The sequence below is a fragment of the Python bivittatus genome, unplaced genomic scaffold (genome assembly GCF_059951505.1).
Source record: "Python bivittatus isolate LINGU-HERP-01145 unplaced genomic scaffold, Pbiv_v1 ctg000330_np1212, whole genome shotgun sequence".
NCBI classification, from domain to species: domain Eukaryota; kingdom Metazoa; phylum Chordata; class Lepidosauria; order Squamata; family Pythonidae; genus Python; species Python bivittatus.
In genome coordinates this window covers 63,156,777-63,171,113 of record NW_028277058.1, presented here as the reverse complement: position 1 = coordinate 63,171,113, position 14,337 = coordinate 63,156,777, and the positions used below count along the sequence as shown (strand labels likewise).

General features: G+C 55.8%; 1 protein-coding gene across 1 annotated transcript; it reads left to right on the top strand.

Moving 5' to 3' along the window:
* Positions 1-4,076: 4,076 nt before the first annotated feature.
* LOC103058922 (C-type lectin 1-like) lies at positions 4,077-7,116 on the top strand. The gene is made up of 5 exons (XM_088141568.1): positions 4,077-4,134; positions 4,833-4,930; positions 5,468-5,605; positions 6,314-6,428; positions 7,043-7,116. The coding sequence occupies exons 1-5, from the start codon at positions 4,077-4,079 to the stop codon at positions 7,114-7,116; spliced, it is 483 nt and encodes a 160-aa protein (XP_087997694.1).
* The last annotated feature ends 7,221 nt before the right edge of the window (positions 7,117-14,337 follow it).

The window sequence follows — 14,337 nt, the reverse complement described above, 5'->3', positions numbered from 1 at the left end:
CCCGGTACTGGCATCCGCGCTGGGGCTCAGAGTGAGGAGACTCAGGAAGCCCCTCGCACTCAGCCAGTTGGATGGATCGACGGCAGGGGGGGACCCAGCGCAGTATCGCACTGAGCCGGTCGGTTTGACAGTGGGGACAAGCCGGGAGGAGCTAGGCTTGGTAGTTGCCCCGGGGACCGACCATGCACTAGTGCTGGGGCTGGCATGGCTTACGCGCCAGAACCCGCACATCGATTGGGTGGCCAAGACGGTGTGGTTCGGTGGCACCACCGAGCAGACGGGGTCGAGCTGCGGAGGTGGCACGAGAACAGGGGGCCCCACAGAACTTGGTGAGGTGGCGGCTGGGCGACGGCGAACTGAGGGCCGGCGAGCTGCAGCAGCGACGGCAATGGGGCCCGGGCAACCAACTGCACACGCGGTGAGGGCGGCGCCGAGGGAGACCGGCAGAGGAGCCGGGGCGGCAAGCGCACGAGAGAGCGTGGCAGCAGAGATGGTGCAATTCGACGGCACCACCGGGCAGACCAGGTCGAGCCGCGGAGGCGGCGCGGGAGCTGAGGACCCCACGGAGCTGGGCGAGGTGGCGACTGCGCGACGGAGAGCCGGCAGGCCGCAGCAGCGACAGCAGCGGGGCCCGGGCGACCAACCGCACGTGAGGCAAATACGAGGACGGCGCCGAGGGCGACTGACAAACGAGAGGGGTCAGAGACCGCCGAGGTGGCGGTGGCATCGACGACGAAGGGCCCCGCAGCAACGCAGGGGTCGGCTACAGCAGAGACGGTGGCAGCGGGACCCAAGGGTCCCGGGGCAAAGCAGACGGCGATCACACTGGCATCCAGAGCGGGGGCAGGAGCAACGTCGTGAGCCGACTGGTCCGCGCCAAGCGTGAGTGAAGCAACCGGCGGTAGACCGGGACCTGGCCACGGCCAGGGGAACCTGGAAGGTTGTAGGACACTGAGGGAGCCGCCGCTCGAATCGACCCAACAAGGACCCAACAAGGACGACCCAGCTGGAGGCGAAAGGCAGAGCCCAACCCCCAAGGGAGAAGCAGGGGAAGGGAGCCGAGCCGGAGCTGAGGCGGCGCTGTGCGGAGGCGAGCGAGGGAGACCCCTGGTTGGTAAACAACAAGGACTCCCTGAAGAAACAAGGGACCTGCTGGGAGCACAAGGGGAGGCTCTATGGGTGGATGTGCTCCGGAGAGGGCACACCGAGGACACTACGGGACACTGTGGGTTTGTTAGGACTTTCCACCTCCTGCGTGAACAGTTCTGTCTCTCCGGAGGGATACGAGGGAGTACGTGGCCAGCTGCTCGACGTGCGCAGCGGCGAAGGAAGGGAAGGAGGGGAAGGAGAACCTTCGGGGACCCGTCCTATAAGTGACTCGGCCATGGTAAGGCCAAAACCCCAAGCCAAGGAAAGGCACACCATTATGGCAGATGGGGGGGGGCAGCACCCTAGTAGTCCAATTAAGAGGGGGACTTGTCTTCAGGGGGGCGGTATGTCAGGTTCGGTCAGCACGGGGCTTCGGGGAAGCTCGCAGCCAGCGAACTCCACCGGCGGTAGCTAGCGGGGAAAAGAGGAACTGAAAGCGCCGCTAGTTAACGGGCCACCTGCGCCCAGCCAAACAGGAAAACCGCAGCGGAAGCTTTAACTATACACTGATAACGGCGCGAGCCAGCAATGAACGGGGCCGCAGGCAGCGAAACAAGATCGCAACGCAGCACAGAACCCGCGGGCTTGCACGTAACGGGGAGGGACCAACCCAAGCCGGAGGGGACTGCCAATCAAGGACAATGGACCCTGACCGAACCTGCCATCATGGACAATCAAGAGGGATTATTGGGGGGCCGATAATCCGCAGCGGTAACGCGATCGCGGGGCGGAAAAAGCGCGGGAAGGGGGGAATATAACGAGTGATGCAAATGTACCAAGCCAGTCCTGGCTTTGCTTGTGACTGCTACGTTACGCATGAGTAAACCTTCTTTGTGAACCACACGTGTCACGAGAGTTTCTCTGTCGAACGGGGCAAACCTTACAAAACCAAGATCTTGGGGGTAAGAGGAGAATGAATGGGAAAGGCTATGCAGTCCGGAATAAATAGAAAATCAGGGATAGCAAGCGACAAATATTATAATAACCCAAAGTCCAGAGTTATTTTTGATGAACGGCTGTTTAAAATGGTTTCTTCTGCCCATAAAAGATCAATTTCCATCCCATGCAATTTCATGCAGATGAAATCGGTAAGAACCTGCATCCGGAGTCCAGATTCGATAAGCTTTAAATGAGCTTATTTTAGGTGGGGCAGAATAGCCTTTCGCCTTTCAGTTTTTGCAGTCTTTGGGGAGGAAATTCACAGTCCCATCCCATATTCTGATGTTTCACTTCCTTCTCCTCGCGTAAACACGCACTTCTTTCTCTCTCTCTGTTGGGCAGGAGGACGTGAATTGCCGGGAACTCTTAGAAGCTCTCAGGCGCAGAGAAGGAAGAGGGACGTTTGCGGGTCAAACGGAGCAAAGACCCGCGAGAGGAACCAGGCAAAGGAGGGCAGCAAGACCCGTTCCGCCTTTGGGTGCGATGCAGTTCGAGGGGGAGCAGCCCTGCCAGTTCCCCAGGGGAAGAGGAGGACAAAGTCGGGGGGAGGGGGGTGTTCTTCCTCAGCATAATTTGCATCACACTGAATGATGGTTTGAGTAAACCAGCAAGCAGTTACCTCATCACGGAAAGATGCTTCAGGCTGAGCTCAGGGAAGGGCTGCTCCCACTGCCAAAGGCGGCTTCGGCTGCAATGTCCATATCTTGGTCTGTTCCATCACTTTGGGGACTGGGAGACCGGGAAGCACCAATAAATGCATATTCTTCTGCTGACAGGTAGGGGATTGTAAAATGGGGGGTGGGGAGAGAGGAGTGCGTGCGTCTGTGTGTGTGCAGACATGCAACGTGACATAGGTGGGTTCATGCACAGCATTTTGCGAGGCGGCACGAGCAGAGTTTCCAGCCGGTCGTTTCCGGAAACGGTGTTTGGGGACCCCACCAATCCGCCTTGGACGGTTTGCAGGACTCGCTTCCTTGCTCCTTCTGCTCTGCTTCTTCCCTGGTTTCTTCCAAGGGGAAGGAGACAACTTTTGCCTCGTGGCACTGGGTGTCAAGGCTTTGCGGTGCTCCCTCTTTGCGGCTGCCGACACTGAGCTTGCAACCCGCTGGCTGAATTGCTGCTCCGGGAGAGTTGGGGATCCCGCTTAGGAGCCCCGAGTGTGTGAAGAAAAGGCATCTCGGTGGCCTCCATCCTGCAGCCACCTCGCTGCAGCCGTACAAATCCAGAAGGTGGGTTCCCCCGGCCCCAAAGGAAAGGGGTGTCATGAAAAGCCATTGGGCTGGGCTGCATGGCCTCAAGGACCCCTTTACGGGCAGGATTCTTTCCATGACCCCCATCCTCGCAGAACGTGAGGGTTAAAGTCAGATTATCGTTCCGTTGCGCAAACAAGACGCTTCCTGGTTTCCGGACCAAAACTCCGTTCTGAAGCAAAGCTCCCTCTCCCTCCCTCCCTCCCCCCCGAGAAATCCACCCCTCGCCCTGCCTATAAATGCCCCCATTGACTCTGCAGCAGAGACGCCAGCCGCGGAGGCCGAGGGACAGGGGAGTGCCCCTCTCCACCTGGGACCTGGCAGGAGGCACCTGCAGCAGGTGAGCCCGGCTGACTCTCTCCACCAGAGGGGTCCTCTGGGGGGCAGCTGCGGGCAAAGCCCAGGCCCAGCAGGGGATCTCGCAAGGGTCCCTCGGGCAGGGAGCGAGGGATCTCTCGGGGGACCCATGGGGGAGATAGAGAGATCCAGAGACCCTCCCTTTCTTAGGGAGGGCCTGGCCGTTGCACAGCAGCGCAGGATCCGCCGCGACCCCAGCAGAGCCACCGCAGGACCGCAGAGGGAGCAACGGGGTCCGGCTGGACGAGACAAAGTGTGGGACCCCCAGCGTGGTCCCGGGCTGGAGGTGGGGCCCTCCTTCTCCTTCCTGAGGGGCCCTTCCCTCGCTCCGCTTCCACTTTCCCGCTCTTTGCTCCTCTCCGCAGGAAAGGAAGGAAGACCATGGGGCGTTTCGCCTTCGTGCGCCTGGGCCTGCTGCTCGTGGCTCTCCCCCTAAGTGGTGAGTTCAGGTGGGGTCCCCGTGCCCCCGAGTCCAAGGCTCTTGCATCTGAACCCCTCCCTGGTTTGGCTTTCATTTGGGTTTGGCTGATTGCAGAGTTTAGATCCTGCCTTTTCGCACAATATAAAACAGAGGAAAATTAATACAAACAATGAAAATTCAGATTCAGGCTGAACATGACATGGCTAAACAGTTAAAACCTGGGTGAAAGATCCGTGCTTTTATCATTAAGGGTAGAGTGAGCCCCCCACCACCACCCCCCCTTGCTAGGGATTGCTCTCCACGGGATCCACTCCAGAGAAGCCCCTTCCCCACATAGGAAGCCGTGCAGAGGCCAAAGAGGCTCAGCCTGGTTCTGGAAGGAACCCGTTTTCTGGCTTTGCACGGTTCGCTGAAGGGTGAACCGACCGACGCGGCCAGGCTCGTTCGCACAGGATGTGCAGCTTCAGGGAAGTTAACCGAGGCTCACCCAAGCGAGCTTTGGACACTCTGAAACGCAGCCGCTGCGTCTGTAACCCAAGAAAACCTCAATTTACAGTGGTCAAAGGGGTTGCAGCTCAGCAGGAGAGGCGTGTTCTGCAGACCCAACTCTCCTTCTCCTCCTCCTCCTCCTCCTCCTCCTCCTCATCATCATCATCATCATTTTCCAGCCCCCCTCCTGGCCACCCTCTTTTTGGGCATTCTCTCTTCCCACACAGCAACTGGAGCCCCAAACTCTTGTCCCTACGGTTGGCTCACCTACAAGAAATCTTGCTACCAGATCTTCCTGAAAGCCAAGAACTGGACTGAGGCAGAGGTGAGAAGCGCTGTGTGCCCGTGACCATCCCATCCCGGGCAGAGGAGGATCTAGGCCGAGCCCTGGCCGAGCACCCACATCCCCTCTGATGGGCTGAAGACCTGTCAAGGGGGCCCTGGAGGGCCACCAGGCTGGGTGCACGAGGAGGCAGCAGAGACCGAGATTTTAGGATAGTCCCAAGGCAAGTGTTCCACGGACTCTTCCTCGCAGCCCATTTAAAGGACTCTCCTCTGCTCAGTGGGGACTCCATAGACAGTAAGCAGGGGTAGCGGGGCCGTAGAGTCCACTGGCCCATCACTGACCCTCAGTTCAGTCTGGAGTCTTAGTTGTGGGGGAAAATATTTTAACTCGCGAATCGACGTCAGGAATTGCTCAAGAGCCGCATTGTCCAGCGAGGGCGTCTGCGGGAGGTCAACAAAGTCAAGATGGTGGCTACAATCGTGTGATCAGACGCCTGCTCTTTTCTCACGTGCACAAACACACATGCATGTTTCTTCTCCGCTGAACAAGCGCCTTTCTCTGTTGTCCCTCTTCCAGACGTTCTGCAGGGCCCAGAAGAGGCGCGGCCACCTGGCCTCCATCCATGACGAGGCAGAGTCACGTCAGTTGGCCAAGTATGTCTCCCGGCATCTCAGGTATAGAAACGTCTGGATCGGACTGAGGGCTGAAAAGCAAGTAGGTCCCTTTCTGTCGCTGATGCTCATCAATCCTGGTGGCCACTACCTTGGGGGCTGCGGGGCTGGCCTAGGAGGGCTCTTCCTCCCTCCCCCCCTTTCTTAATTTGTGCAGATTCTGCTCATTCGGCCTTTCCTCTTGTGCTTTGTTGCAGTGTCACTTCTTGAGAAATGCTCGCTCCTATAGGAAGAAGAGAAATTTTGCTGGAATGGTGTTCAAGGTGACTTTGTGAACCCAAATGTCATTTCTGGCAACAACACAGAAGGAAGTTCCCTCCCTCCCCACTCCAAAAAAGTTTCCCGGATGCTTTTCAGTTCCCCAGGGTTAACTATAGCCCTGGGGGTTTGCTGGTGGTCCCCCACCCAAGGACTCAATAACTTTGATCCATGTCCTGCCACCAAGTTGAGCGTAAGGCAAAGTAGCTCTCACACTGAGCTGGTGACTTCATGGGCACCTCCAGGCAGTTTTCTTCTGGGGTCTTTTTTCTCTGGATCTCCTGATGGTCACCTATCCAAGCATTCACCAAGTTGAACTCTGCTTAACTGTTCCAGATCCACTGAGATTGACTAGGTAGATGAAGGAGAGAGAGGAAGAGTTGTCTATCTGGTCGGCCCCTTGAAACCTGCCCACCTTTCATCCCTGCTCCTGGGCCCCCCAGAGGCAGAGCCCCCTCCTCGGTTGGCTAACGTGGCTTCCCTGCCTCAACAGGGACGAGTATGGCGGTGGACCGATGTCTCCACAACCAACTACGCAACCTGGGAACACGGAGAGCCCAACAACGTTCTGCACAACGAGGACTGCGCTGAGTTGTGGTCCCGGTCAGGTAAGCCAAGGTGGTGGGGAGGCGGCTGAGGGTGGGCTTCCAGCCATGACGACAGTTTTCCTGAACGCCAGCCAGACCTCCAGGAAGGCAGGGGGTCCCGGGGAAGAGCGGCTTGCTCCTGGCCTCAAGACCCCCAACCCTGCAAGTGGAGCACCCCCACTTTGAGCGCCACCCCGGCCTCGCTGAGGCAATGCGAAGCCTGTCCTCCTGCCAGATCAGCAGACGACGAGGAGGACGAGGAGGGTTTAACAGGCAGCCAGACAAAGGACATTGGTCATCTGTCCAGCCCTGCTCTGGGTTGGCACAAGCGCTTTGCAAGTTCTCTGCTGCCCTCCTGTGCTGAGCAGAGCCTGCCAGGCAAGGTCTGGTAGCCGTGGCCTCCCTTGACGGTTACCCGGTTTTCTGGGTGGCAACTCCCCGCTGACGGCCAAGCCCATTCTAGTTAACTGCGTTCTCCGCCTGCGGTTGCCACGGCCTGGCATCCTCACGTCCCCCTGCCAACGAGGCCAGAGCCAGGGAAACTGTCAAAAACAAAATAAACAAAAGATAACTATAAGTCTGGAACTCTGATGGAGCCACTGCGAAAGGGACCAAACCTTCTCTTTGCTGCCCAGGGTACCTCTACTGGAACGACAACAACTGCAATTCGCTGACTGCTTTCCTCTGCCAGTACCCGCTCCAGCCCTAGAGCGAGGGGAAGCACCTGGGGAAGCAAGGAAACCCCCCACCTGCCAAAATCTCTGCTCTACGCCCCACACTCGAGGAATGTTTTTGGTAGCTCGGGCGAGATGTGGCTGATTCGGTTGGGCCAGAAGGCCGAATAAATTCTGTCTTGGCACGAGTAGCCTGATTTATTCTGCAGAGCCAGGAGCCTGTGGCGGTCTGAAGCGCAAGACCCCTGAGTCTTCTGCCTGGCAAGGCGTGGCGTTAAGCGGGTGGGGGGGCTTGTTCAGAAGGACCACCCATTGAGGCTGCAATGCTTTACGGCACGTCCATCTCATTTGACCTGGAGAGCCGGAATTGAGTTTGGTGGGAGAAAAATATTCTCTTTCATGTTCCTGTATCAGTTCCCTTCTTCGGTGGAAAAGAATGCACTTTTCTTCCCAAGGAAAGGAGAATTTGGACTAAATTCTCTGGAGGGATGTTGTTGCAGTCATTTACAATGAATCCCAGCCCCGTGTGGGAACATCCGATCTCTGACGCACCCTGCTCTTTCTCCAACGGTCTTCAGCCCCCCTGCTTCCATTCAGTCCCCGGGAAAGTCTCTGGCCTCGCAGGGTGTCTTTGGAGGAGTCAAAGAAGTCAAGATGGTGGCTGAGGCAGACTGAAAAGGGGCAGAGCTTTCATGGTGTTGGGGTGGTCACCATCTTGACTTTTTAACTCCATCCCTGCCCCAGAGAGAATTCCTCATCCGGGGGGATTTCTGAGAGTCGCAGATATTCCTCCACTGGAAACGGGGGAGTCCTCCTCCTCCTCCTCCTCCTCCTCCTCCTCCTCCTCCTCCTCCTCCTCCTCCTCCTCCTCCTCCTCCTTCTCCTCCTCCTCCTCCTCCTCGAAAAACAGTGGGTGACACCCAGTGGAGAAACTGGGAAAAATCACCTGCTCATCAGTTGCATGGAAATTGAAAAAAAAAACATTGGTAACATCCATGCAATTCTTGGTCTCCAAAAGGCCACGGGACGATTGACCAGACCAGCCTCAGTCGCCAGAGAGAGGCCATAACAGGAAAGGCGGCACTTCCCGTGTCTCCGATCTCTTATGCCTTCGGAGTTTCCGGGAGACGGATGGAGAAACTCCGCAATGCCTTTTTTGGGAATCCCAGGTCAATACGGACACCCTCCCACCCAAAAGGAAAACCCCTTGGCAGCTTTGGGACACGTGGGCCTCAGCCCCCAGGACTCCCCAGCCAGCCTGAGTTGAGGTCCGCGTGTCTTAAAGGTGCCGAGGTCGAGAAGCGCTGCGTGAAAGGAGTCAAGGAGTCAAAAAAACCGAGCAAACACCAGACGAAGAGAGAAGTCTGGGTAGCGGCCTGCACACGTGCCCTCGCCGGTGGTGCCGATCCTCTCGTTTCACAGTCCCGGCAGCAGTCGGCTGGAGGTCGGCTCCTGCGCAGCGAGCCTTTCCTCGGATGCAGAGCAGCTGAGAGCGAAAGTCTGTTCTGCAAAAGGGGCCAGGGGCTTCTGAGCAATCCGCATCTGCTGCGGGACTGGGGGTCCGCAGGGTGTGGTCCGACGCACCTGGCGCACACAGAAAACAGGTGGAGCTTGGACCACAACGTTACATCCGCCATCTCAACTTCTCCGACCACATCCTACAGACGCCCCGCCAAGACCTCCAGTATGGGGCCAATGGGCAGCAACGGCTTTGATTTGGGATTCGGGATGGAACATCTGGCACACCCTTAATTATAACGCTTCCTCCTGTCCTCGTTACGTTCAAATCAAATCAGAACAAGCCGGAATGAGACAGGAAATTTGTGATACACGAACGCAACCATGCACAAACAGCTTATGGGGCCCACACCTAGGAAAAGGTTCTGGAGGAACATCCACTCAGACATTGCTGGGGGGCAGCAGGGAAGGCGGCTGCCTCTTTGGGGGTCCTGAACTTGCGGTAGGGATGTTTGGGGGAGGGACAAATCGTGCCGTATTAATGTTATTTTCTCATTTCATTCAACAAAGAAAGCAAAGCTGCCTTTGGATCACACTGGAGTTCAACTCCTAGAGTAGGGTTTCTCAGCCTTGGCCCTTTGGAGAGTGTGGGGTTCAATTCCCAGAATCCCATGGCTGGCTGGGGAATTCTGGGGGTTGAAGTCCACACGTCTTCAGCTTGCCCAGGCTGAGCAACCCTGTCCTGGAGACTTGCAAGGAGGGAAAGGCGGTTCCCTGGCGTGGTGCAGAACGGCTCTCCCCGGTGCTGGTCTCCAGCTCAGCTCGTACTGCGTTGCTGGAACTCCCAGCCCAGCCTCCGGCCCTGGGACTTCCCGCCGGTTCCTGATCCGAGTTGCGTCCTGGAACTGCTGCCAAAGACAGGAGCAAGACGCTGACGGGAGGAACCGGGTTCACTGCAAGGATCCCCGGTGCCTGCCGTCCAAGGAAGGGGCCCCGAGCGAGAGAAAGGCAGAGATCCGGACGCGCTTGGGGGCTTTTGTGGGCCCGGCAGTTTCTGTGTTGGGAGCTGTTTGCGTTTGGGCCTGTCAGGGGAAAACCCTCGTTAAACACGGGAGACAGACACACCACAAAACAAGCCACTTCAAAGTTCTAAAAGCTTTATTAAATGTTAGTTCAACAAGCAAGTAAAATTCAACCAATAGCATACAAGGTACTTACTTAGATTCACATTGCAATGCGGACCAACAAGAACAAGCTATCAGGCAAGACAGCTTGACCAAAATGGTCCCGTCCCCTTAGTTGCAATCCCTTTTATCCTCAACAACCACAGACCACAGACACGACTCCCAGGATTTGCAACTGAATCATAACGTCCTTGGTGCTAAGTTTACCACAGTTCCCTGTTCCATTTCTCCTGTCACACTCCTTCTATCAGCACTTTACTTTGTCCATCTGTTTTCTGGCTTCCTGTCCATGACTGAAAACTTTAGTCCACATAACAATTTTATTTATTGCTCTTTTTCCCCTCATATGCCTTAGGGATTATTACCCCAGTAATAATCACTAGTGGCACAGGACTATTGGGGGGCCTCCTCCTCCTCCTCCTCCTCCTCCTCCAACACTCAGCACGTTTCTTGAAACAACTCATCTTTCCACCTCTGGAGTGACTGTGGAAACAACCAGAGGCTCTTGGGTGATCTTGAACGAAAAAGAGGATGGGAGCCGTCAGGATGGCGGGCGGAAGGGGAGCTGTGGGGCCGCCACCACGAACTCCTGTTAGGCTCCCTGCACGTGGCTGCTGGAATGGGCGTGTGTGCAGGGCGGCCCTGGACGGGCCACCACACAAACGGAGCTGGGCGGCTCGGGCCACTTGCCTTCTGCGGCTGGAGGAGTGTGCGGCGCTCGGTGCCTGACAGCGCTGGCTGCGCCTGCCCCCTGGCTGCAGGTGCCTCGCGTGCCAACCTGCTGCCCGAGTGGCCTCTTTGCAACCTCACAGTGCTTCTGAATTCGGGTGCAGTGTTCTGTGACAGGATGGCCAGAGGAGTCCGTGGCAGCAACCAAGGGGATGCTCCGCGCTGCTCCGGTGCGCTGCCTGAGCGGCTTCCTGGAGCGTGGCCTGGGGGCTGCCCCAGCAGCGGCCTGGAGTGCTGGGGTGCCACGGCCTTCTCCTGTCTGGCCATCGCTGGCTTGCCCTCTGGACGCCGGGCTGGATGGGTGGGGTGGCAGCGGAGTGGCCGACCGCTGCAGCCCCCTCTCCCACGGAGGCCCTTCTGCCCTCTGGTGGCGAGGAGGAGGAGGAGGAGGAGGAGGAGGAGGAGGAGGAGGAGGAGGAGGAGGAGAAGAAGAAGAAGAAGAAGAAGAAGAAGAAGAAGAAGAAGAAGAAGAAGAAGAAGAAGAAGAAGAAGAAGAAGAAGAAGAAGAAAGTGCTGCAACTTGTCGAGCAGAGTGCAAATCACAAACACTCCTGTTTGTGCAGAGCGCAGCAGAAACTCCAGGAAAAGTTACCCAGGAAAGATACACATCAGCATTGCAGCTGTTTGCAATGCAATGTCCATTTCTTGTTTTCCAAAGAAATCCAATCAGAAAATATATACTACCTGGTGTTTATTGATAGAAATGCAAAATTCCATAAAAGGCAAATATCATAGAAAATATAAAGAAAAACACATCTTCTCATGTAATTGTAGCATCCAAGACTTATTAGCAACACAAGCTTAACAAAATCTCTAGCTACAAACTCTCAGAGAAGAGGCACACTACTTGGTACTTTGTTACAACTACGTAGCCCATGAAAATGATTACATGGTGCTATACTGAGCTAAAGCTATACACACACACACACTGAGACACACTGAGACACTGGGAGGGTGAGCATTTTCCTCCCCTTGTATTATAGCTCTATGCCACCCCCACTGGGTACCTAGCATACACACGCCAATAGGTGGCAGTAAATAGCACAATACACAACACACAATAACAGGTGTTTCTCACATGATCTCTGTAGCCAAAATATTATTTGTTATTGTTGTAAAGAGAACAGGATGAATCCTTTCCCATGAGAAAGAAAATCCTGACACAACTCCCCTTGATCGGCAAAGTGCCAGGAGCTGGACCAGGACTGGAACATTATTCCCTGCTTTGCCTCTCCCGGGGGGAGAGCCGGGGCTGGAGACTCGGCCAGCGGGGAGGAGTGCCTGGATGCTGAGCGGGGGGGGGGGGTGGCGAGTGTGAGCGGGGTCTCTCTGGGTGAGGGTTGGAGGAGGACATTGATGAAGGGTGGCTGGGCAGGGCATCCACTGCCCACTGGCGGGAGCAGCAAGGGAGGGATCGCTGGGCGTGTTTGGGCCTGAGGCCGTGGCAGTGAAGTCGGGGGACGGTCGCTGGGCTCCGGTGGCTCTGAGGGCTGGTAAGCTAAAGGAGAGGGGGCCTCCCTCCCCCCCCCGAAGATATTCCACCTTAACCCAGAAGATGCTGCTCGGAGGGTGGACTCAGAAATGGTGTCTGGTGTCCAGCCTGGACTCCCTTGGCCGGAGCTTGTGTGAAAGGTCAAAAGGGGGAGGTCAGGAACGGCAGCCTACAAACTTCGGGTGCTCTCTGTCCCTCCCCAATGACCTGCATGGCCCCCTTCCCTTCCCTTTGGCAACGTCCCAAAATGAGGAGACATCCTGGGGGAGGCTCTGGTGTTGTGTGCTGCTCTTGTGTGCGATTGTGTTACATTTTGGGGTCCCTGCAAGGAAAAGCCGCCAAAAAACTTGGAAAGGATTTGGGGAGCCCAGAAAATCTTTGGAGGCTTTGCGGGTCCTTCAAGGCTCTTTCAGCACCTTAAGGGATATTTTTTGTGAGAAGAGAGAAAGAGAACAACTTATTAATTAATGGAGGGCGAATAGAAGACGCTCACCTGGTTGTTGGATGGGAGTTGCTGGAAAAAGGGAGAGAGACGCATTCAGAACTTTTTTATCTTTTTAATAGGACTGTTTTTGACATATTTATTGTTTTATGTTTTTTGCTATATGCTGCCCGGTCAGTTCTTGTGGGTGGCCTTATAAATTTGATAAATAAATAAATAAACCTTTTTGCCCCTTCAGAAACTTCACTTTTTCTTTGAATCTCCAATTAGAAGCTTTTAAGATCAGGCAAGAGTTGAATTGAGATCCCTTGTTGGAGGAACCTCTGAATTGGGGAAGGAGAACCAGCCCCCCCCCTAATTCCCCATAGTGGAGTCAGGGTCTGGAGGGGAGGGGGGAACCACAGGGGAGACTGAGGAAGGATGTGTGGGGGGAAAGAGACTGGAGACCCCCCTTTGAGTTGCTCCTGGGGGCTCTTCAGGAAGGCAGGTAGGAGGGCTGAATCTTGGGGGCAGAAGAGAAGTTTGGGGAAGCCAGGAAGGTGGGAGGTTCAGGCGAGGGAGGGGTTGGGAGACCCCAGGATCATTGGTCCAGACACCCTCATTGCGCCCCTACCCCATAATCCCCCCCAAGGAAGAGGGAGACCGAGGTATGGATCTCACTTTCACTATAGCCCTGAGAGTTTCTGGGTCTCTTCATCCCCTCCCCCGATATTTCCTGCTACTTTTGGGGGGCAAAGAGGCCCCACCCGGATCCAATGTTCCCTGCAGAGAGTAGGATGGTCTCCTGCACCATTTGAGCTTCTGCCTTGCTTTCCCCAGGGTGGGAGGATGGAGGGGGCTCACCAGGAAGCTCGTCCCCCTCCCCCTCTTTCCTCCCCCTCCAGACCCCCGCAACCCTCCATCTCCCCAGGGAGCCCCCCTGGGACCGACAAAGCTCCCCCTCCCTCCTCCGGGAGGTGCCCCTTAGAGATTTATGGAATGCCCAATGGGGCATGGATCAGGCCCCATTGCTGGGAGATTTCGGGATCTGGACTGAAATGAGGGGGCAGAAGGAACTCTAAAGGAAGGAAATCCAAAAGCAACCCAGTGTGCCTTGGACCCAGCTGCTAAGCCGGTCTGCCCCTGGTTCACTCTCTGCAGCCCATTTTGGTAGCGATTCTGGGGATTTCTTGCTCACTCAGTCCCTTCTGGTGTCTCAGGACCTGAACCTCGTTTCCCGAGGACCGTCTGTCGGTAGCTGCGTCTTTCGGTTCTTGGCAGTCCCCTGCCTGGGTCATCACTGGCACGGTCCAGCTGCCTTGACTTCTGCTGATTTCTGCTAGCCTCTTTTCAGGGGCCTTCAGTTTTCAGGCTTCAGGTCTTCTTCAGAACATCTCAGCTTTAGCTGCGTTATTAATGTTCTGGCGATCAGTCTGTTTTGCTTCTTCGAGGACTGAATAGATTTGCTTTTCTTGGGATCCAGGGTATTCTCAACAATCTTCTCCAGCACCAGCACAATTGGAAGGCACCGTTTTTCCCCTTCCCCTGTTTGTACTGTGCTAATCTTGGCTGCTGGCATAATCTTAATAGCTTTAATACTGAGCAGCTTTTCTGTCCTGGTTTTTCTTCTTCACAAGAGACTCCGTAAATCCTCCTCACTTCCAGCCATATCAGAGTGATATCATCTGCACATCTGAAGCTGCTGGTGCTTCTCCCAGCCCTTTAAGTTCAGATTTCTCTTTCTTCTCCTAATGGCAAATTCTGTTGCCTCTAGTTCTTCATACAGAATCTGCATAGGTTAAGGACATCAGAGACCTCTTTTCCCCAGCTGGAATCATGGCTCTGACATCCTCCATGCTCCTCTCTGCTTCCTGCACATCATACCAGTTTTTCAGCAGAGATGAGGTGGACCAGCAGACCGGTCTTGGAAGGGCTCTCCCCATTTCCTGTGGTCCACCCAGCTGATGGCATT